A 25065-nucleotide genomic window follows, 5' to 3' on the forward strand; every position below is an offset into this window, starting at 1 on the left:
TGATAATACTGTTTGTGTTCTTTGCCCAAGAAACAGTGTTGACAAGGATATTAGACAAGAAAGTTGGTTGTATTCATCCACTCTAGTTAATTTGTGAATTCAGAACTTTCCATATATTTGTGTTGCATTTGCACGTAAACATTATACAAGAAGGTGGGGTAGGAGAAACAATGGGAGATATATTGATTTAATACTCTTAAAATTTTCTATACTTTTCTTGGTTGCCTGACTTATTAGATAAAATCATTTTATTTTCCTATTTAATTATCCTTTAGTCTATAGAATGAAAATGTAGAGCTAAAGCCAGAAAACTAAGTTAAAGAAAAGAAATTGAAAACATGAAAAGAAAATGGAGTTGGAAGTGGAAAATTAAAGACCAAAAAAAATAAGGGAAACTTAAATGTGCCATACTGGACTACTTTCTGTTAGTCTGATATAGATGAAGATCCTATTTTGAGGTAAAACCACATCTCATTTTTAAAAACATAATTTTAAAATGTTTTTAAAAAGTATTTTGTCTATTTTAAAAAATTTAGAAACTACAGAATACCATTAAAAGAAACATTAAAAACATCCTAAGTTTTTCCTTTTTAATTTTTTCAGTTATGTATGTGTGTATGCACACATATGTTTAGGATCATGCTTTGTATTCAGCTTGGTATTCTATATTTATTACTTAGTATTTTGTCGTGTCTTTTTGGAGTTGATGGAGATGATCATTAAAAAAATCCTATGACCGATATTTTGAAGATTAAAATTATCTTTTTTTTTTTTTTAAGTTTATTTATTTTTGAAAGAGAGAGAGAGAGCATGAACTGGGGAGGGGCAGAGAGAGAGAGGGAGACAGAATTCAAAGCAGGCTCCAGGCTCTGAGCTGTCAGCACAGAGCCTGATGTGGGGCTTGAACCCACGAACAGTGAGTTCATGAACTGAACTGAAGAACTGAAGTTGGAACTTAACCTACTGAGTCACCCAGGTGCCACAAACATTAAAAAAAATTTTTTTTTATTATTTTTGAGAGAGACAGAGTGAGGGTGGGGGAGGGGCAGAGTTAGAGGGAGACACAGAATCCAAAGCAGGCTCCAGGCTCTAGGCTCTGAGCTGTCAGCACAGAGCCTGCCGGGGGGGGGGTTTCAAACTCATGAACTGAGAGATCATGATCTGAGCCAAAGTCAGTCGCTTAACTGACTGAGCCACCCAGGCACCCCCAAACAGTTTTGGTTTTTAAATGCATACTACAAGTTGGATTGGAATGATTATTGGGATAGGATAGGGGCAGTGGGATTTTTTATTCTCTTTTCTGAAACACCACTAAAAACACCCTGACCTAGTTCTATGGCTTGCGGGTAAAGTCAGGATGAAAATAAACCACTCATTCTCAGATAATAATAACGATAAAAAGTACTGAAGAATGAAAAGGGTTTTGATTGGATCAACAATTGAGACTTTAAGGTTGGCCCGCTAACCAAAAAATACACAGGTGATTTTAATTAGGTTTCTTCCTCCATGTGTCATAATGCTCCAAATAACCAGGTTACTGCTATGGCTTTAGTGGTTGCTAGCACCATCTGGAATAATCCACAGATGCAGGGTGAAAAGAATTTATATACCATCTAAAATTTTTTTCACTCTAAAAACAGCAAATATTTGTATCAGTAAACTAATGTTATGAGAAGTTTAATTTTGAGAAAGAGCAATTTGATTCATGAAAAAATCTTGCTTCATTTTTTGGTCTTTTCTAATGCAAAGGTCCCAATCTGTTTTTTTCCATTAGGATATAATTGATATCAGATTTAAAAAAATCAAAACATTAGCATAGAAAATTATATAGTGAGGAGAATCAAATATAAACATGATTTGCATTTTTATTTCTTTTACTGGTATCTGTTTTTATTCTCTGTGGCTAAATATTTCTGTGGATATTCAAGATGGCAGAAAGTACAGATCTGAAATGTGACCTTAGCATAGCCTATTAGTGTGCACTTCCATCAGACCTTTTATTTTACCATCTATGTGACTAACTTACTGTTTGATTTTGAATAAATTTTCTATTTTTACTATTTTTTAAGTGTTTTTATTTATTTTGAGGGAGAGAGAGTGTGCACACATATGAGTGGGGAAGGGGCAGAGAGACAGAGGGAGAGTGCTAATCTCAAGCAGGCTCTGCGTTGTTAGTGCAGAGCCCAATGTGGGGCTTGATTTCAGGAACTGTGAAATCATCTCCTGAGCTGAGGTCAAGAGTTGGACCCCTGACTGAGCCACCCAGGCGCCCCTCATTTCTAAAATAGAAATAACATAGTGCCCACTTCACAGGTGTATGGTGAAGTGAGGTGAGATAGCACACAGGAAAACGCACAAGGGGCACCCAGCAGCTGTTTGTTGTATTAATCAGCTCTGGGGAGCCATCCTTTCTGGATAGAGTATTCTTGGCTGCAGGTTTTTTTCCTTTAGCACTTTGAATATATCATGCCACTCCCTTCTAGCCTGCAAAGTTTCTGCTGAAAAATCAGCTGATAGCCTAATGTGTCCCCTTGTATATGACTGTTTTCTTCTCTCTGGCTGCTTTTAAAATTCTCTGTCACTCCTCACCATTTTAATTACTGTGTATCTTTGTGTGGACCTCCTTGGGTTGATTTTGTTGTGGACTTCTGTGGGCTTTCTGGATCTGGATTTCCATTTCCTTCCTCATATAGGGAAGCTTTCAGCTATTATTTCTCCAAATAAATTTTCTACCCTCTTTTCTCTCTCACTTCTTTCTGAGATTCCTATATTTCCAATGTTACTACACTTGATGGTGTCAATGAGTTCCCTAAGTCTCTTTGCATTTGTTACTATTATTTTTTTCCTCTCTCCTATTCAGCTTGATTGTTTTCCATTACTCTGTCCTCCAGGTCACTGATCCGGTGTTCTGCTTCCTCCAGTCTATTTCATATAGTGTATTTTTAATTTCATTTACAGAGTTCATATCTGATTGGTTTTTTATGTTTCCTATCTCTCTGTTAAGGGTCTCACTGAGGTCTTACTCTCTTTTCTCAAGTCCAGTGCGTATCTTTTTGTCCATTGTTTTAAATTCTCTATCAGTAAAGAACGGGTTCAAGCTTAAGTGACCATCAACTTAATATAGGCTGATATATGCATAAGATGTTATGTAGAAACCTAATGTTAATCGCAAGTCAAAAATCAGTAATAGATATGCAAATAAAAAACAGAAAATATTTCATAACATTGATGTCAGTAGCCTTTCCCTATTTCCAACATAAATCTCTGAATTGGTTTCTTTTCTTCTGCTATTTCAGACTATCCTATGTCTTTCTTTTGTTTTATAATTTTGTGCTTCATAAAGTACGTGCTTGAACACATGTTTCTGAAACACCATTGTTACCAATTTGTTTCCATTGGTAGGAAGGAATTTTGAATTGTTAGAAAAATTTTGCAGCAGAAATTCTTTGTTGGTTTTCAGCCAGTTTTTGGCATAAGTGCTATATATTTCTAAATAAAAATATTCTTTTTTATGCAGATATATGAAAAGCTTGATTTTTCTCCTCCCTTATCAATAGGCAAGTGAAAGACCAGAATAAGAAGGTAGCAAATCTGAAGCACAAGGAACAGGTGGAAAAGAAGAAGAGTGCGCAGATGCTTGAGGAGGCTCGACGGAGGGAGGATAACCTCAATGATAGCTCCCAACAACTACAGGTTAGAACCTGAGGAGAATCTGAAAGGATCGGGTGAAGAGATTGATCCATGATTGCATGTTGTTTTTCTCTTCATCTTTATCCTCCTCTTTTTTCTCTTTCTAACCCTGCTTGCTGCCTTCCTCTGAGACCAACTGTTTAGCAATAAAGGAATGGCTTTAAATAGAAAAGGCAAGTTTTATTCCACAGCTTTGTGAGGACACCTCAGCATAGGAGAAAGTTCATCTTCAAGTTGATCGCATTTAATTGGTAAGTTCAACGTCAGTTTAATGAGTGGGTTCTCTTAAGCTTCAGGGTGGTCAGTATTACTATTTGCCATTTTCCTTCATTAGAGTACATTGCTAATCTTGGTTAACTAAGTCTGTTTAACTTCATTCTGTTTTTTTATTCTTCTTTTACCTTTATTCTCTCTGCTTTTTCCTTTCTCTCTTTCTTTCCCTCCTTTTTAAATATTCACTTTAGAGAGCATATTTCACAGTCATACAGGATGTATAAACTATACTTCTTCACTTCAGTGGAGTGATAATTTTTCAAAAATTAGGTGTAACTAAACTCCATAACAGTACTAGTGACGATATGGTAAGTTCCTGTTATGTGCCCATTACTTGAACTCAGGCCTTTGGTCATTCATTATTTCTAACCTTGACATTGATCTTGTGGGGCAGGTGGTTTTGTGCACGTTTTACAGGTAAGAAAGTGACTCCGAGAAATTGAATTATTTACCTGAATGCACACAGCTCTGTAAGTGGCTCAGCCATGATTTTACCTGAGACTTTCTGGATCTGTAACCTGTCAGAATGAAGTTTAAATTTTAGGGAAGCATATCTGCTAATGCTGCTAAGCTGCCACCACTTTGTTTTTCTCTCGTTGAAACTTTTAATTTGGTTTGAGAGAGTATTTATGCCACAATTGCATTATCATGCAATCTTTACTGAAGAGATTTGTGGGACATTTTTAGACTTCACAACAGATCCATTTCAGACACAAAAATCTGACTTTTTAATTTCTTTTTTCATTCCTGTTTTATATAAATTTTATTATACAGTGCATGGTTCTTATAGAAACAATACACATCTTTTCAAATGCAGCACCTTTTGATAGAAGCAGCGTACCGGTTTTCCCTCACTGTTGCCAACAGTAGTTGATATTATCAATTTTCTTCCTCCTTTTTAAAAAGTTTTTTTGTTTGTTTAATGTTTATTTATTTTTAAGAGAGAGAGAGAGAGAGACAGAGTGCGAGCAGGGGAGGGGCAGAGAAAGAGGGAGACACAGAATCTGAAACAGGCTCCAGGCTCTGAGCTGTCAGCACAGAGTCTGACATGAGGCTCGAACTCAGGAATGGCAAGATCATGACCTGAGCCGAAGTTGGACGCTTAACTGACTGAGCCATGTAGGTGCCCCCCACTCCCTTTTTTTAAAGTGCCAGTCTGATGGATGGAGAATATTTAATTTAAAAACAATTTTTTTTGAATGTTTATTTATTTTTGAGACAGAGGGAAACAGCACGCGAGTCGGGGAGGGGCAGAGAGAGAGGGAAACACAGAATCCGAAGCAGGCTTCAGGCTCCCAGCTGTCAGCACAGAGCCCGATGTGGGGCTCGAACCCATGAACCGTGAGATCATGACCTGAGCCGAAGTCAGACGCTTAACCGACTGAGCCACTCAGGCGCCCCGGAAAATATTTAATTTTTGTTTTAATTTACATTTGTTTGATTACCAGTGAGGCTAAGTATTTATTCATGTCTTAAATTTTCATTTGTTAATATAAATCAAATGCTATCTCTCTTCCGTGTTGGCCTTTTCCCCAAGAATTTTTTTGGTTTGTTTATCCCTGTTTTGAGAACATATAAATATTTGCCTATAAATATTTTTAAGTTGCTCTGGACTTCCATTTTTTACCTTCTTAATTTAAATTATTTTAGGATATTTTGTGTGGTGAGGGTCTTATTTTTCTTCATTGCTAACAATTTAACTAGATCATTGATAGGAAATTATTTCATTGCTCATTTCATTGAACGATTAGGCTATTTCTAGGATTTCATTCAGCCTCCTTTGTTGAACTAGTATCACAATGTTTTTAATTACTGAAAATATTTAATTTATAAGACAGGCCCTTATTTATGTTACCTCCTTAATTTTTTCATTTGTCTTCTGTCCTCCACCCCTTTAATGTTTTCTGTTACCAGTCTGTCTGCGTAAACCGAAAGATGCCCTTTTAATCTTTTGTCAGTTTTTATGTTATTATCAAAAGAGCCTTCACATGTAATCTCCTATTTACTCTTTGTATGATTTGAGAAATAAGGACATCAGATTATTTATTTTATATATTACATAGAAAACTAGTTTAGAGTGGATGAATGACTTTTCCAAGGTGTCTCACTAAGTGATGGATATAAAAATAATGACAAATGATAGCTCATGGCCATATGCAAGATACACATGGATGTAGTTCATTTAAATATAGTGAAAAGAGTATAGGGTTACAACTAGGATATTTTCCATGTGATCTCAGCTCTTGTACTAACTAGCTCTGCCACTCACTTCTTAACCATGTTGTTGCAAATGACAACCAGTGGTAGTCAACATCCCTAGCACCCAGATTGTGATCTCTAAATATGAATCTCCACTAAAAAAAGCTAGTGATCTTGGAGAAATGGCTAATCAGAATTCATGAAAGTATAATAGTAGAAAAGCAATTGATTTTGGACTTGTATTAAAAATAGTTCTAATACCTGAATTTTTTTGTGTGTTTTAAATTTCTGCATATATATTTGGGTTCATCTGTTGATGTTTTTGTGAAATAGGAAATGAGAGGGAAGGAATTATTTTAGTATTTCCACTATAGGCATAATAATTCTAGGATTAAAGTATATTCTTTATCATGTTAAAAATATGGTATATTTAATTTTTTCAGATTTGATGAATAATGAATAATCTTTATCAGGTGTCACCTTGCCTTCCAAAGTTTAATTCTACTGATGATACTAGTAAATACATAGTATGTTTTCTTTTGTTTGTGAAGATTAAAACCTGGTTTAAGACAACAAGGTTAATTTTCACTTTTTGTTATTCAGTGACTGCCAGTTATGGTAGTTCATTGGTGTCTTCACTCTTCCTAGTAGAAGTTACAGTTTGCCACAAAGCAGTGATATTACTTTTTAAATTTGTCTTTCATTATTCTGCAAGATTAAATACGTTAGAAGAAGTACATAAAATACACATATACACACAATGTAAATAATACATGTAAAGTGATCATCTCAAGAAATTAGAAGATTACTGGCATCCCAGAAATCATATGTATATTCCTTCCTGATCATTTTTTCCTCCCTTCCTCTAGAGGAAATTATTATTTTGGCTTTTATTGTTCTTTGCTTTTGTTTGCAACCTGTGTATATATTAAATAAGTATAGGTTAGTTTTGCATATTTTTATTTTATGTAAATGAGTCATCATATTTATTCTGTGACTTTTGTTCAGCATCACATGTGAGGTTTATTCATGATAGTTGAGCGTAGCATTTGCACATTTGGTGTCCTTGCTGTACTGTTTTTTTTTAATTCAAAATCCCGTGTTTTATCTTAAAAGTGTTTTGAAAAGATAACTTTATTTCTTTCAGTTTTCCATTTTTTGAATATTCAGATGGAACTAAAAGTATTCCTTTTTGGCAGAACGTGAGTTTGGAAATAAGTTGTTACTTTACTCCTCGTTTTTGGTTCAACACATTAAAAATGTTCTAAAAAGATTAAACAAATTCCTTACATATGAAGTGAAAATGATACCTGAAAGTGGAGAGAACCTAGGAATCCTGCAGACTGTAAACCTTGGCATTGTTTATCATGGCCTTAGATACGAGTGCCCTTTCTTTTTTTTTTTTTTTTTTTTTCCAACGTTTATTTATTTTTGGGACAGAGAGAGACAGAGCATGAACGGGGGAGGAGCAGAGAGAGAGGGAGACACAGAATCGGAAACAGGCTCCAGGCTCTGAGCCATCAGCCCAGAGCCTGATGCGGGGCTCGAACTCACGGACCGCGAGATCGTGACCTGGCTGAAGTCGGACGCTTAACCGACTGCGCCACCCAGGCGCCCCAGGAGTGCCCTTTCTTAATGTAGGACATTGACATTCCATTGTATTCTGTTTGTACTTTTGTGTTATGTATATTAACTTGTCTGAGATTTTTTGGTTGTAGAAGCCCCCTTTTACTCTTAAAAATTATTAAAGTTCAAAACATGATTTTTTAATGTAGGTTATAATTACCATATATACATATGCAGTTAACTTACTGACTCAGCTATCCATCATCTTGTATCTGAAGATACAGCTCAGGCAATATAAAAATACTTATATAAACGGTTCTTTACAGTATTGTGGGTAATTGTGAAATATTAGAAACAACCTAATTGCCTGTAGGTAGGAGAGTACTTGAGTCTTCTATGGTACATCCACAAACTGGAGACTTGGAAGCTTTAAAAAAAGTGAGGAAGATCTCTAATGACCTGATATGGACATCCTGTTAAGTTTTGGGGAGGGGGGAAGCACAAAGACTATCTATAGTATGCTACTCTTGGTATAAGAAAATACACTTATATCTCATCTTTTTTTTTTCTTTTTCAAAAGAAAACAGGAAGGATAAACTAGAAACTAAAGAGACCAGTTATCTATGGGAGTGATGAGAAGAGTGGAAAGAAAGGGGAAATGGGATTGGGGTGGTAGGTTTGAGGAGAACCTTCTGTTATGTAATAAAGACTTTGACTCTCCAAACCATAGTACTATTTCACATATGCTAAAAACTAGGTAAACAAAACCAATCAAGATGTGGGGTGGGGTGGGGTGGGGGGAAAAGCCAAAGAGAATACAAACACTAACAGGTAAACTTGTTTTATAAATGTATAATACAAACACCCTCAAAGGGCTGGGGAAGAAAGGAACTAACCTAAATAGTTTTGGAAGACATTGTCTTGACTGAATGCTAGAAAGCTAAAGACAAAGAACTATACATAAATGTTGTAATCTAGTAATAAATGTGTTTCTCACAAAGGATAGGCTAGCCATTCTGAGAGCACTTGATATGTGTACTAGAATTCAAGTAAATATAATGAGGGCGAGCTTTTCATTGTTTAAGCAAGAAGTTATAAATAAGTGAAGTGGGAAGGCTTAAGTAAACCCTGTAGCGTTGTACTGGAATCAGAGATATTAGTATGAATTCATGGTATTTAATTTATATGCAAATAAATATAGAAATACTGATATGTATATATGTATGGGGTTGTTATATATGCTTATATTTCCTCTTTGTCCACCAAGAGGGCTTAGAAGTAGTAAGCACACCTAACACCCAGATTCTGGTTTCTATACACCTTTCTTCAGTAAGATGAACCAAGGCATCTTGAAGAAATGGTTGATTTCAGGGTTGGGGCAGGGAAAATATGCAGTGAGCCTGGATAACTTTGTGGTTCCAGAAAATAGGAAAATGCTCAACAAAAGAATGCAGGCTTGTGAAAGAACATAGGAGCCAACCTGAAGGAGCACCTAATGTCTCATGTTAAAACAATTTGAGTAAAAAGATAAATAATGGTAATATTTGAATTTAATCCATAGAATGAAATAAATATGAGCTCATACTGATATAAATAATCAAATGCATAAGTAAGTAGGGGGGTGAGAGCAGTTCTTTCCCGAAGAAGATTTCTAATTAGTAAGTGCAGAAGGATGCAGATTTTTAAAAATCACCACGAAACAAACACCTCAGTAATAAGTGTTGCAGACCAGATGCAGTGATGGTTGTGAAAATTAGTGGGTGAACATTTGAGGAATAATAGTCTCAAAATATATTCCCTGAGATGTTTATTAGGTATAAAGGGAAGACTAACATTTCTGTGAACAGACCTAATAGACACCACCTTAACAGAATGATTCAGGTTAGCATTAGCAGTAGTCAGATATTGACATCATGGTCCCCTTGATATGATGTACTGAGAAAGTAGACAATCTCATATCTGTGCTCTTTCTCCAAAATGTATAATCTTATTCCAGTTATGAGAAAATACCAAACAAATCCAAATTCTGGAACATTTTTATAAAATAACTATGCAGTACACTTTAAAAGTGTCAAGATTGTGAAAGACAAAGACTGAAAACTATTGTAGATGGAGTGGCACTTAGAAGAAATGTTAACTAAATGAACTGTGGGATCCCAGATTGAATCCTAAATCAGATACAGGACACTAGGGGAAATCTGTTGAAATTAGAAGAAGGTCTTTAGTTTTGTGAAGAGTATTGTACCAATGTAAATTTCCTAATTTTGATCACTGTACTATGGTTATGTAAGCTCTTAACATTAGAGGAGGCTGGGTGGAGGGGTATATGGGAACTGTGTACTAATTTTGCAGCCTCTGTGTATTTTTATAATTAGTTCAGAATTAAAAATTTATTTCAAATTGTCATTGACTCTTTTCTCAGCACTTTTTTTTTTAATGTTTATGTATTTTTGAGAGAGAGAGATAGAGGATTAGAGGATTGAGCATGGGAAGGGCAGAGAGAGAGGAAGATACAGAATCTGAAGCAGGTTCCAGGCTCTGAGCCTGTCAGCACAGAGCCTGATGTGGGGCTCAAACCCACGAATTGTGAGATCATGACCTGATCTGAAGTCAGAGGCTTAGCCGAGTGAGCCACCCAGGCACCCATCTCAGCACTTTTAATTATCACTTCATGTTCTCATTCCCTTGAAATAAATGAGCTGTGAATTTCAAAAACATCTTACCTCCAAGCTTAATGATACAGGATAGATACCTTGGGCTTTTTTCAAATACCATTTCTAAATTCGCAAAGCAGATATTACTGTGTTCTCCATATTGTTTGATATCTTAAAGCCTTAGTTTAATTTAGAACTTAATTGAACAAGTTGATTGTTCTGAAAATCTGACCTAAGTCATAAAGCTATGATATGAAAATATGGCTATTTTATTAGAGTTGATGTACCTTGATTAGTCTATATCCCTCCAAGATATCAGGCTTAATTTTTACTCATTTTCCTTAGACGTACTTGATGTCTTTTATTTATTCAGTATAAAATTATCAAATGCTTTCTACGTGTAAAAGTCTGTTGCTAGACTTGATTATATAGTAGTGAAAAGACATGCTCCCTACAGCCTCTGGAGCATATTGCCTTATGGGGAAGACAATGTAACATAATGATAAAAAGTCCATAGAAATTAATTTTGGGGACTTGAGTTTAAAAATCATATTGAAGTCTGTAGGAATCAGTCATATCGTCTAGAGGTAAAATATTAACAGAAGAACCTGGACTTAGAGCTGAGCTGTTGGAATCCTCAGTAGGTAGAGATGGGTTTGGGTAGGAGAGGGTGGTGTTTGAAAAGAAACTAAAATGAAAAGGCCAGTTGAGATGGGAGAGAAAAAGGAGAATATGGCATTATAGAAGGCAAGAGAGAAGATGGTCTCCAGAGTGGGGAGTAAGTACATCATGGTAATGGTGCTGAGAGTCTGAGAAAGAGGACAGCATCATTGAGTGGTCTGATCCAGTGTATTCAAAATGGTCAAGAAAGAGCAGTGATCTCCCTGGGCTAAGGTAGATAAATGTCTTCCATTCTATCTTATTGACCTTGGAGATAGTAGATGGTCCTATACTGATCTATACACTTGCCTTGGCCAGTTTTTCTGTCACACACTCACCAAAATTCACTGCCCTTCACAAAGTCTTTGTAATGTCTATCTTTAGGTATATATGTGACTGATATTAAGACTTGATTATACAATGGTTACTTAAAGTGTTTCTAGTATGATCCATATATACATCTACACTATTTTACAATTCCATTCAATATTCATGAATAAAGTACATGAATGATAAAAACAATGCTGCACATATTGGTGATGACGCATATTGGTGATGAGCCTTTTCTGCTGTCGTGTTTTTTAATTACAATGCCTCTTCTCTTGATAGTCTGCATTTAATTTTGCTGAACTTTGTTTCCCTTACTCAAGAATTTCGCTCTGTATTAAATTTAGTTCTGAGTTGTTTTATTAATATTTTTTTGTAAGCTGTATTTCACCTTGATTGGCTAAATAAGATTTCAGAATAATCTGTAGTTGTCCTCAGTAAACATTTATTGTGTGCCCGTTACGGAACTGTCACTGTTCTGAGTGCTGTGATATGCTCTTTTTGTCAAAAGGTGTGTTATAGTGCAATTTGTAAGTAATTGCTGTATAAAAAAACAAAATTAGGCAAATCCCAGCAATAAGGACCTCCTAAATAAACATTATATGAAAGCATAATCTTAGCTGATTTGACTGATGGTGATGTTGCGATTAGGAAATCTCTTTGTTGAAAGGCTGCCTATCTTTAGAAGGTTCAGATCAGATGCTTCCTCCCTTGTGAAGCCTGCCCAAATCCTCACAGTTGGTATGAATCAGGCCTCTGTTGTAATTCCATTAGACTTTGTTTCTGCTTTGATATCTGTTTTATCCTACTTTATATTACATACTAATAATTTGTGTGTTGTTTCCCCCATATATTTGAGTTTGGGAATTAGGTCTTGGTATGTTGTACATAGTTGGTTCTCTCTAAAAGTGTTTATTGATTTCAGTTGAATTGATAGATGTCCAGAACACTCATTCACAAGCATCTTAGCCTGGCCTTTGGAGTCTCCCATCAACCAAACCTTTAAGTATTTCTAACCTCATTTTTAGGTGAGATACTTCCTAGTATAGCTACTATATTCTAGAGAAGCTATAGTGTTGATGTTTCGTAAATACAGTTTGTTGATTTTCTAATCTATGCTCTTTTTCTTATACAGAATCTTTTCCCGGTGGATTTCCAGTTTTACCACCTAAACATTCTGGCTTAAAATTAATCTTTGTTTATGATCTGTACCCTGTTTTGTTATTGTCATATCTATTGTTCCTCAGCCTATATGTTTAATTATACTTTGTCATTTTATACTTTTTAATATATTAGAATTGCTTTTGTATGATTTAATCACTTTCTCTTCTGTGCTAGTTTATATCTGCCTTAGGTTAAGGGCTGTTTTAAACATATCTTTTCAGCCTTTCTTAAATATTGTTTTACATAGGCAGCCATTCACTAACTGCAGCTATAATTGTTATAATAAAATTTAAGTTACAAATTAAAAAAAATTGTATGATGCTACAATATTTAGCATTCTAGTAGTCTTTAAAATTTCATAGATTACTCTTTAAGGAATAATTATATATATATATATACACACACACACACACACGCACACACATATTTTAAATGTTTATTTTTGAGAGAGAGAGAATGAGAATGAGCAAAGGAGGGGCAGAGAGAGAGGGAGACACAGAATCCGAAACAGACTCCAGGCTCTAAGCTGTCAGCAAAGAGCCTGACACGGGGCTCAAACCCACGAACCACAGGATCGTGACCTGAGCTGAAGTCAGCCGCCCAACCAACTGAGCCACCCAGGCACCCAGGACTTCAAATATTTTAACAAAGAAATGTTATCTGCAGTTAGTTGAGAATATTTACCTTACATGTTTTTATTTTTTAAGTAGTAACACTCACTTTGTCTTTTGACAAAACTACAAGTTTTAGTCATATTCTAATAATAAGACAAAGTAGACTGAAGGTGGGTAGGGATGAAGCTTGGTTTGATAGTGGTTTGGTGCTTTGTTTTTATTTATAACAAAGATAAGTATTTGAATTTAACCTTGAGAGAGGGTACTGTCACAGAGATTAATGGGACTGCTGAAAGAACACTGTGGCTCTTGTGAGTCAGCTCTCCTGAGACCAATGAATATTAACAACAAAGTTCAAAGAAAATGAAAACAATAGAAATAGTGACAGGAAAACTTTATGTATATTTAGACATATTCTCTTTTCAGAAGCATTATCAGTGAAACATTTGTGTTTTTCTTTAAAAATTGATTGGATTTGCTGTATCAAAAGCAAACATTCTTCCATTTGGGTAAGAGATGTTTTTCCTTTCTGAAATGAAGACTACTTATGTTTGGTTTTCACATTGGCCATGGGGGTAATTATTTAAGAAAACATTAAAAAAATTAAGATTCTCTGATCTCTTTCTAGAAATAGTATGTGATGTGTCACCTAATATATTAGGTACCTGTAATATATTAATGATGTTCTTGTAAAAATCAATTTTGGTTCCTTAACAGATATTCTCCTTGACCTATTTAAAGATTTAATCCTATGTCATTTCTTCCTCTTTAATTTTTTTCTTTGGCAAAATAGGTCTTTTTCTGTCTAGAATATGGACATAGGTGGGTGTTTATGGTGTTCTCAAGAAATATTAAATGGACTTAGGGATCACACTGGAAAAGTATATACAAATTAGGTCCATTTTTACAACCTTGTACATAGTTGCTGGAATTAAGTTGAAAATTTGGCTTTCCTGTAGGTGAAGCACCTACTCAAATTTTTGGCATGTGTGCAGTTTTTAAAAGGTTTTAGCCCAAACTGTGCTGCTTTTTACCATTTAGAAAACAAAAAACAAGTCATAAATTTATTCTAAGGAACTCTACAGTGGTTGAAATAGACTCTGCAGATACTTTTCTCTCTGGCCAAAGTTCAGTTCTATTTGATTGCCAGTGAAATTTACTGAAAGAATGTTTACTGATAATATTCATGTGTAGTCTACTAAGATGCTTCCTACTGTTAAGGTTAGCCCTATTCTCTCTTTTTTTTTTTAAATATTTATTCATTTTTGAGAGAGAGAGTCAGAGAGAAAAGGAGACACAGAAACCAAAGCAGGCTCCAGGCTCTGAGCTATAAGCACAGAGCCCGATGGAGGGCTTGAACTCATGAACATTGAGATCTGACCTGAGCTGAACTCAGATGCTTAACCAACTGAGGCACCCAGGTGCCCAAAGGTTAGCCCTATTCTATGGGAACTTTTAGCCACATCCCTTTAGCTTATTATAAGAATGCTCCCCATAAAATAATGGCTGGTTAAAGTTACATTTGGCACTAAAATTCTTACAAGTACTATATCCTCACCTCAGTAAAATGAATGGTTTAATCCTTTCCTTTGTGTTGTTGTGGAAACTCCTCCTTTGTATTTGGAAAGTGAAGTCTGTAATAGGATTCTTATTTTTAAGAGAGAGCAGAAGCAGGCTTTATATATCCCTTTTGCTAAGACCTCAAAGGCAAAAGTCATCCTCTTATAGACCACATCAGTTATTCATTATTTTAAATAAAAGGTTATCTTTGGCATGTTTGGTAAAGACTTTGAAAATTTATGCTTGTTCTTTTAATAAGCATTATATTTTATTTTACTTTATTTTTGAGAGAGAGAGAGCATGCACACAAGCAGGGGGAGGGCAGAGAGAGAGGGAGAAGGAATCTGACCGCACAGAGCCCAATGTGGGGCTCAATTTCACAAACTACAAGATCATGACCTGAGCCATAATCAAGAGTCAGTCACTCAGTCAACTACCCCTGTGCCCCTCTATAAGCATTATTGATCACAGGAGACATGTACTAGGATTAGGCTAACCCTAAGTCCTTACTCAAGTTTTTGATACCAGAATTTTTAAGATAAAAACCTGGCTCATCTACATGGGATATTTTTACTATATATTCTGTAAAATTTATGTAGGGGTGCATGCTCTCAGTGCGGAGCCTGCTTGGGATTCTCTCTCTGCCCTTCCCCCCTCAAATAAATAAATAAGCACCATTGTATATGTATATATTTCTCTTTCTTTAATGAAATGCATCTGCTCTTGTTTGACTTTGATTTTTAAAAATTAAGGTTATAACAGAGTTCAACTTTGAGTGCGGGAGATGTTTGAGGGACTATGGACAGAAGGGGGAAGAAAATACCTTTAAATTTTATGCCAAAGCATTTCCTTAAAATAAAAAATAGTTGGTGTATAACCAAATTCTGTCTCTGTGTTAGGGTGACTTTCTTTTCATAAAATTGACTTCATCAGTGCATCTAGCTTCAATTTTTTTCTCCCAGTTTGCATCTAAGCAGTTGGTAATTGAATTCTGACATGTTGAATGATTCTAATGAAATCTTCTGCATGTGTTTGTATGCTTGGAGGATGGGGAAAAGAGAGGAAGAATAAGCAGTGGGGTTGAGAGTAATAAAAAATTACTGTCTCTTTATGTTAAGGATAATGGATAGCAGTTAACATTAATATCTTTCAGAACATGTTAAAGCTTCTCTGATAAGTGGTGTTTATTCCAAAGAAGCAACTCTTACTATTAACCCAAGTAAATGACCTCCATAACCAAGGCAGAGTTCAAGTTGGGAAAGTGATGAGTGAACATGGGAGGCTGGGTTACCTTGGAGAATCTTTGTGAGATTTGCAGTGACCTTCCCTCTGCTGTTGACAGAGGGAGAAGCTTAAGAAGATCTGTCATTATCCAGTGATTTCTTTCTTTCTTTTTTTTTTTTTTTTATGTTTGTTTATATTTGAGAAAGAGAGAGAGAGGGAGGGAGGGAGGGAAGAGCAGAGGGAAAAGGAGACACAGAATCCAAAGCAGGCTCCAGGCTCTGAGCTGTCACCACAGAGCCTGATTCTGGGCTTGAACTCAAAAACCATGAGATCATGACCTGAGCCGAAGTTGGACGCTTAACTGATAGAGCTACCCAAGTGCTCCTCAGGTGACTTCTTTTTATGGTACTGTAGTATTGTACCGTTTTTCCTTTTAATTGTGAGGAAGATATTTGAAGAGAACAAAAAATTATTTTTAATTGCTGGGTTTTTTTTTGTTTGGTTTGCCTTTGCTGTCCTTAACGAATGTTTGATTTGAAGGAAAGGCTGTGGAGACTAGAGTCTTAGAGCTGCAGTGGTATACAGTTGATGTTGACAGAGCTGATGTCAAGAAGCAAAGTTCAGATGAGTCTATTAGGGGAATTAGTAGTATGGGATTTGCTAGAATCTGGTCTTCTTGTTAATTTGCCTCAAGTTACAGCTGCCACAGCTTTTGCCCTAATCTCATTCGACTATAGGAGTCTTATTTAAGGATATGAAGAATTCTTTGGTAGCTTCCCACTTCCTCTCTCCCTCTACCATACCCCCAAAACTAGTCATACACACCCCCTGCTTTGAACCCTATATTCTGTAAATGAAGTGATCTTATTTGACCTTATTTGATAAGTGTAGTTGTCATAGTAAGTAGGCTTCAGCACCTAATCTCATGGTAGGAAAACTGGTCTTTGTTAGTTTTGATGAGTGCAAACGTAACTTACAGCAGTTGAAGTAAAATTCTAAAGATATTGCTCTCATTTTAAGTGATACAAACTATTTAAAATGGTAAAGCATGTTCCTTTCCTGTCTCCAGATGGCTTTTAAGTGAGTTGTCTGTGGTATACAGTACATTCTAAATTTAAGGTTGCCTAAATTCGTTAGAGTGAAATTCCAAGTTAGAGCAGGTGAATGAAATGGAAGTTTCTTCCTCTATGTGGTTTTTTCCCCCCACCCTGCCAATTTAACGTTTTTGTAAATAGTGAGGGCTAGACAGTTGGCTAACTCCAAATAGTACAAATAATTCCTCTCTATGTAATTTTAAATTAGACTGTTTTTTTTTGCTAAATTTTGTGATTTTTTTTCCCCCTTAAGAGTAAAATCAATTATAATGAAAATTCATAGGGAATTCATAGGTGAGGGCCAATTTCCTTAAAAATGGGTTTGTTTCCAAAAGAAAGAAACTTAACTAAAATGTGAGGACTAAACCTATTAGTATTCTCTATTACATATAGCTATTTAAACATTTGCCCAGTAATTTTTTCAGTTGACCTTTGATTGATTGGCATATTGAGTATTCTTAGTACTGAACTACTAACAAATTAAGTTGGATTACTTTAATTTTTACCATAATCATAAGAAAATATTTCACTAGAGGAGTGCCTGGGTGGCTCAGTTGGTTAAGCCTCCGACTTCGGCTCAGGTCACAATCTCTCAGTTGGTGAGTTTGAGTTCCGCATTGGGCTGTGTGCTTACAGCTCAGAGCCTGGAGCCTGCTTCAGATTCTGTCTCTCTGTCTCTGTCTCTCTCTCAGAAACAAACATTTTAAAAAATTTATAAAACAAATATTTCATTAGAACTCAATCCCATCATGAGTTTTATTCTGAATAATTGTTGACAAAATGTATATTTTGCTGATAGCCAATGGATATCCCAATTTTGTGAAGTCTGCTTAATATCTGTCTTTTACATTTTAGGTAATCTAGTGTTAATTTGGTTCCATTTTAATATACTCTCATAGCAAAAGCTATGTCTTTCTAGTAAGACCCTGTTATCCTAACAGGTATTCTACTCTCAAGCAGTTATGATATTCACTGTTGTCATGCTTCATTGCTTCATTTGATAATTCAGTTTTCTTATACTAAAGGTATACTCTAACATGCTATGATAATCATCTTCCAAGATGGCCCCAGATCATTGTCACCTCCTGGTGTTTGAGCCTTTGTGTAACCTCTCCTACATTGTGTCAGGATTAGTCTGTGTGAACAGTAGAAAATGTCAGAAGTGATAGTATGTGACTTCTGAAGTCACATAAAAGACATTGATGCGTCTGCCTTGTTCTCTTGGATCACTTGCTATGAGGAAAGCTAGGCGCCATATCGTAATGACACTCAGGCAGCCCTGTGGAGAGGAACAGAGACCCCTTGCCAATAGCTTTCACCAACTTGCCAACCATGTAAATGGAAACAGAGGACTGAATCCTGACTGACGTATAGACTGTAACCCCATGAGAAACCAGAACTGTTTGGCTAAGCTGTTTTTGAGTTCCGGACCCACAGAAGCTGTGTGAGATTAAAAAAATGTTCAGTGTTGTTTTAAGCGCTATGTTTTGAGGCAACTTATTATATTACAATAAACAGCTAATACTAGGCACTTTATATCTTAGGTATTAAAGTGATATGCCATATGCTGAATTCTTCTTCCTTTAAATCCATAGTTTGTTTTTCTCTGTTGTCAGAATAGTTAGTGCTATTTGAATTAGGGCTTGGTGCTGTGTCTTACACATATGCTGTTGGGATGTTTAAACTTTTATCTCAAAAATGTTCTTATTAAAATATACCATCATTACCTAATGACTGGAAAAGAATTTCTTTAAAAATATTTCTTAATTTATTTATTTTATTATTGAGAGAAAGAGAGAGAGATAGGGTATGAACACGGGAGGGGCAAAGAGAGAGGGAGATACAGAATCTGAAACAGGCTTCAGGCTCTGAGCTGTCAGAGCCTGACACGGGGCTCGAACTCATGAACTTCAGGATCATGACCTGAGCCGAAGTCGGACGCTTACCCGACTGAGCAACCCAGGCGCCCCGGAAAAGAATTTCTGATAATTTTGACATGCTATACAAATTATTGGCATGAAAAAATTCAACTTTTGAATAAAAAAAGAGGAAGAGTGCCTTAAAATTCGTATATGTTTTTTCACCATTAGCACCATCTTGCAGTATATTTGCCTAGACTGTTCTCTTTCTATAGTGTATAGTTTTTTTGTTTTTTTTGTTTTTTTTTTTTAATTTTTTTTTTCAACGTTTATTTATTTTGGGGACAGAGAGAGACAGAGCATGAACGGGGGAGGGGCAGAGAGAGAGGGAGACACAGAATCGGAAACAGGCTCCAGGCTCTGAGCCATCAGCCCAGAGCCTGACACGGGGCTCGAACTCACGGACCGCGAGATCGTGACCTGGCTGAAGTCGGACGCTTAATCGACTGCGCCACCCAGGCGCCCCTATAGTGTATAGTTAACCCATATGTTTAGAGTATCCGTACCTGAAATAGTTACCACATTTATAACTATTGCCAGAAATTCTTGTATTTTTACTAATTTATTTGCATTATGTGCTTCTCTTTTAACATATTTTTAAATTTGATATTGGTTTTTTTTTTCTGAACAATACCTATTTATATCATTTACAAAGTGAAATAATGCTACATGGCTGACAATTAATTGTGATAGCCCTCAACCTCATTCTTGTCTAACCTGGATTCCTGCTCCCCTGAGACAAGTACTTTCACCATTTTGGTTGTTTCTTCTGTTTACTTCTCCCTTTCCAAATAACATTCTTATATTGTTGTTTTCTTATTTTCCTTATTTGGACATTAGTTACCTACTGACTTCTTACCGTGAATGATAAGGAATTAGCCTTTTAATGCAAGTTACCACACACACTTCCCTCCTTCCATCTCGTAGTTTATTAAGTTTTACTTTATTATGTCTCAAGCACGTAGTATATTATGATTACATTTCCTTTAGTTTACCTTTAGTTTTTCCTGTTGATAACAACAGCTTTCGGTTTTTAAATTTGTTTTATTATGTATTTGTATACATATCACCAGTTTATTCCCAAATTCCTTTCTCCTACTCTAACATTCCTTTCATTATTGGTACTATTGTAGAATACATCAGCCCTTATTTATTAACCTGGTAATCTCTTCATCCACCATTTTTTCTTGGAAACACCGTTCTGTGAGTATCTATCCTCTCCTCCAAATTGTAGTTATTCTCTAAGCTTGTCATTACCTCTAGGTTCCCTTCACCACTCATTTGTGGTAGACTCCTTTTTTTCTGGATCCCATGTCTTCCTCTTTGTATGTTTACTTCTTAAGTTTGTTGGAGCACATTCCTACTAACTTTCTGAGAGAGTTTGTGGTGTGAAGTAAATTCTTCCCTTACATTTGAATGATAGTTCGGATATAGAATTTTAGATCGGAAAGCATCTTTCCTTCAGAGTTTTGAAGGTATTACTTCAGTGGTCTTCTAGTTCCCTAATGTGTTTCCAATAAAACATTCCAGTACCTTCCAACTTTTTATTCTTTGTGGGTGATCATTTTTGGTCTTTCCAAACTTTTAAAAATCTTTTCTCTAGTATTCTAAACTTAAAACAAAAGAGAGAGAATACCCATATTATGGTCTAAGTATAGAAAATGTCACCGAAAGTGTAACAACAAGAACAGATAATTATAAATATGATCTGTCAGTGTGTTTAGGTGTGCCAGTGTGCCAGTATTTGTAGAACTGAAAGATTCTATTCATTTTTGGCATTTAGATGCTTTATTAAAACAGATTCATTTTATTTTATTAAATGAAAATTTATTAATATTTTATTAATTTATTAAAAACTCATTAATATTTTATTAAATGAAACAGTTTCAAGGTGTGTAATTCAGTACAAAGGAAACTTCCTTGTTTACCTTATCAAACATCTATTAAGATTCTGAAAATAAAGCTGGAGCCAAATTTTACTCACTAGACAGATTAAGTAGTTATGGACTTTATTGGTGTTGGTTTTGAAGGTGATGAGGGTATTTGGTGTCTTCATTCTTCTGTTACTACCCTGGTTTATTACAGCTTCCTTAGAGCAAATGGTTCCATACTTAGTTTTACATTGATCTTAGATAGTATAAGTTATGTAATTTTTCGTATTTCATGAATATCGTTTAATAGTTTTCTTCTTTTTATTTATGGTGTTTCTTGGCTTTTGTTCTTTGTCCTTATTATGGACACAGATTTTGAGCAAGGCTTTGTTTACCACAAAGTCCAGAAAACTTTTAGAAAAAAATTTTTTTTTCTTAAGTTTATTTTGAGAGAGAGACAGAGAGAGGAAATCTCAAGCATGCTCCACACTGTCAGCACAGAGCGCAATGTGCGGCTTTAACTCACAAATCTTGAGATCATGACCTGAGCCAAAACCAAGAGTCAGATGCTTAACCGACAGAGCCACCCAGGTGCCCCCTCTGGAAAACTTTGCTTAAATAAATGGCCTGGTGCACTGAGCTCATATGATAGACTGATTTTCTTACTGGTTTTGATGAAACTTTCAGTATGAAAACCTGTACTGATTATCTGCATTATGATAAATTATTAAGTAAACTCTCTCTAAAAAAATTTTACTGATAAAACTGCAAAGCTGCAGTCCATGCAGAAATGCAGATAAGCCTGTTTGTTTGAAATAGGTTCTGGGAAGTTCTTTGGGATAATTTAGATTAGAATAACAGAAGCCTCTCAGGAGATCTTCAAAAGACAGCTTAAGAGCGAAGAAAATAACTGACCGGACAAAAACATAATTCTGAGTTATTCACAACCAGTTGATAATGGGAAACATTAGTGATTCTTTTTGCTTACAATTTGTAATTCAAAATCCCATGTTACTACAAATAAAGTTATTCATTAGACATTTTGAGAGGACTGAACTCACTGATCTGTCTCTTTCTACATAATCCTTCTGTTACATTTCATTTTCTTTGAATTGAAACTACCTTGGCCTTTGTTTTGACTGGCATCATTTCATTTCCCCTGGCGTTGTTTTAGGAACCTTCAGCTGAAGCTTCAACGGTTTTAGAAGCTGCACTCTGCTACTCATGGCAAGCCACCTGGAAGCATTAAGATTTCAAGAAAGCATTTTTTGATAGAGCTAAACTGTCCTGTACAAGGCAGAACCTTACTTACAGGACCAAATCAGGGTATTTTATAACATTTTCTACTAGAAGAATGAACACTTAAAAAAAGGGGGGGGGGACATGGCATGCATTACTGAAATGTGAATATTCTTTTTTTTAAAGATGCTATTCTTTTAGTGCTGGAAGAAAAATCTGACTAATCTTTGACAGATTTCAAGTTCTGGATTTTTGAAGACAAAGTTGTTAGGAAGGACTTTCTGTGCCTTGCACTTATAAAAGTGAACTACAATCTAATTAAGTGAGAGTTGTACAAAAAAAGACAAAATCCTTTCATATCTTTTACTGATGGCAAGTATTCTGAAAGTTGGAGAATGTTTTAGTAACTCTTGTTCTTGTGTTTTTAATTTAATTGTATTAATAAAAGGCAGCACTTTATTTTTAATCTTTTGGTTCTAGAAGAATTTAAAGAGGAAATGCTTATAATCTGATGAATCTAATTCTTAATATTGCTTGGCCTTTGCTTCATTTATCCTTCTTATTTTAAGATCTTTCCTTTATTACATGTTCTTAAAGTCCTATAGGATTTTGTCTTTCTGATAGAAATCCATATTTACCTTCCCAGGAGTTAATTTTTCAGCTTATTTAGAATATCAATGCTAGTGGGAATTGGTTGGCTAATGAAATTACTCATCCTTAGCCAGATCACTTATATCCAGTTATCATTTTTAGTTTTCTCATATGAAATTAAGAGAAAACTTTGCTGTCTTGAAATCATTAGGAAACATCACTTTCATTTCTTTTTTTCTAAATTAGTTTGCTAATGAGTGTCTATATGAAGAATATAATCTGAAAAATCATGCTGTTTATCTAACTTTTTCATCTAGGCTGAACTTTTCAGGGAGAGAGAATGTTTTCGTATTGTGTCTTACTACTTAGGCTTCATCAAAGCTGGCTTAAAGCCCAGTTTAGAGAGTAGTTCAAAAACCGCTTTGTGTTTTTAAGTAATCAAGCCTTTGCTGTGTGTGCTGCTTAACACGGTTTTATTCTCTGTGTTACAGAGAACAATTCCATCACAAGTTTCTCTTGCTTAAATAACTTGATGTTTTGCTCTTAATAATATTCTTCTTCAACCTCCTATTAGACTTCTTTTCTTCCCTTGTTCTTTCCTCTGTGAAGATATCTTTCTGGCTTGGATTTATTTCTGAAGGGAAGAATATTTAATAAGCAAATAACCTTTCTTGATAAATAGGCTCTCTTGGGTTAACTAATTAGTCTACTTCACCTGGTCTTCCATCGTTTTCCAGGACAGTCTCCGTAAGAAGGATGACAGGATTGAAGAGCTGGAAGAAGCACTAAGAGAAAGTGTACAGATAACTGCAGAGCGAGAAATGGTGCTAGCACAAGAGGAGTCAGCCAGGACCAGTGCTGAAAAACAGGTCTGCAATTTTATACAGTTACTGGCAATGCTGCTGGTTAAACAAAAGGTAAAACCCAACCAGTATAGTTTAGGCAAACTCTGCATATGTTTATAGGGTTTCAGAAGCACTTCATCAGGTACAAGTATTTGGACCTAAATAAGAATTGGAATTCTTATGTTTGCATAAGACTTGGCTCATGTTAATTGACTTATGATGTTAAAAATCTCTGCATTCATAATTTGGGACTTATTTCACATATATTTATGTAGTATATGCTCATGTATCTGTTGAGATGAAATGGAGCTTGTCTGTGTGTTGCAAGACTGGTCACAATCCTGCTTTTAAATTGAATGGGAAAACACAAACAGATCTGAGTTAAAATGTTAATTTTAAATAGCAGATAGTTTATTTATACCCTGCCTTGTTCAAGAGAGCAGTTAAAGTTATAACAAGTAAAGGTGAATAGCAAGTATGAAGGACATAGATATCATGACACTTGAGACTAACCAATCAGTATGTCTCAACCCTGAGGTGACTTATTAAAGAGTTCTACTGTTGCTGTGTGTGGTGTTTGCTTTATATATTTTTCTACATCTTTTAGATCCCTGTGCAGTGGCTTTTAACTTTTTTGTTAGGAGGAATAACTAAAGATGGGAAATGTGAATGGAAAAATGGTTTTAACAAGTGAAGTCTCTAATATCAGTTTCCATTTTGAGAATATGAATAGAGATTTTGAATCTTCCTTACACAGAGATCGCGACATTTAATTTTTTTAGTTATTGTTTCCTTTCCATTTCTTTGTTGGAGAAATATGGTAAAAAGAGTTCATTGAGAGAGTAACCTGAATCTTTTGGGAACCCCCATGATGAGACCACCAGTGGTCTTGTGAGTTAAGGTATACTGTTGCATAACAAGGAAGAAGGTGCATTCTGAAAGCAGGCATGGTGTAGTGTGTGCCTTAAGGAGGTCCTTTCTTAACTGTTAGTATGAGGATATGTTTTCTTTAATGTTAAGTGTAGAAAGACAAACTGATATTTATTAGCAGAGATTGAACTTTTCATGTCTTTCAGTGCCTTGTTCCTACATAAATGCCTTGTCCACTTGTAATTTGAATATTTCCTCATGTACAGTTAAGTAGAGCTTGGGTAGTGGAGAGCTTCAGAGAAGGGATGGTGACAGTCATTGTTCCAGGGTGAAGAGGTGTTTTCTTTTATTGATTTTACCTTTTGTACATTCTTACCTTTATTTTCAAAATGACCCCATTTTTTTCTTTCTGTGAAGATTTTTTTCTGTTTAGGAATCATTATATAATGACAAGTCTTACATATTGGGAATCATAGAAATGTTGACAATTAATAATACATCCTGTCATTATGACATGTAAACTGGTATGTGTTTTTAAAACGTATTATTGTGTGAACCTAGTTATAATTTGCTTTTTGGGGGGTAGATTTATTTATAAATTTATGTGTTTATGTATTGTTTATTTATAATAGACTTATTTTAGATCAGTTTCTTTTTTTAGTTCACAAAAAAGTTGAGCAGAAAGTTCATGGAATTCCCATATAT

At 35.3% G+C, this 25065-nt stretch overlaps 1 protein-coding gene across 15 annotated transcripts in view; it reads left to right on the forward strand.

Annotated features, from left to right (window-relative positions):
• Nucleotides 1-25065, forward strand: part of ERC1 (ELKS/RAB6-interacting/CAST family member 1) — a 523541-nt gene that overhangs the window by 232359 nt on the left and 266117 nt on the right. For 10 of the 15 annotated variants that reach the window (XM_086714405.1, XM_086714403.1, XM_086714407.1 and 7 more), the window contains 2 exons: nucleotides 3558-3693; nucleotides 23383-23514. In XM_086714405.1, the coding sequence (XP_086570531.1) occupies nucleotides 3558-3693; nucleotides 23383-23514 (268 nt within the window). The remainder of the gene's footprint in view (nucleotides 1-3557; nucleotides 3694-23382; nucleotides 23515-25065) is intronic. The other 5 variants (XM_086714409.1, XM_086714410.1, XM_086714414.1 and 2 more) reach the window with 1 other exon arrangement.

Source organism: Puma concolor, chromosome B4, assembly GCF_028749965.1.
Source record: "Puma concolor isolate L17-30 chromosome B4, mPumCon1.1.hap2, whole genome shotgun sequence".
In the NCBI taxonomy this organism is placed as follows: Eukaryota; Metazoa; Chordata; class Mammalia; order Carnivora; family Felidae; genus Puma; species Puma concolor.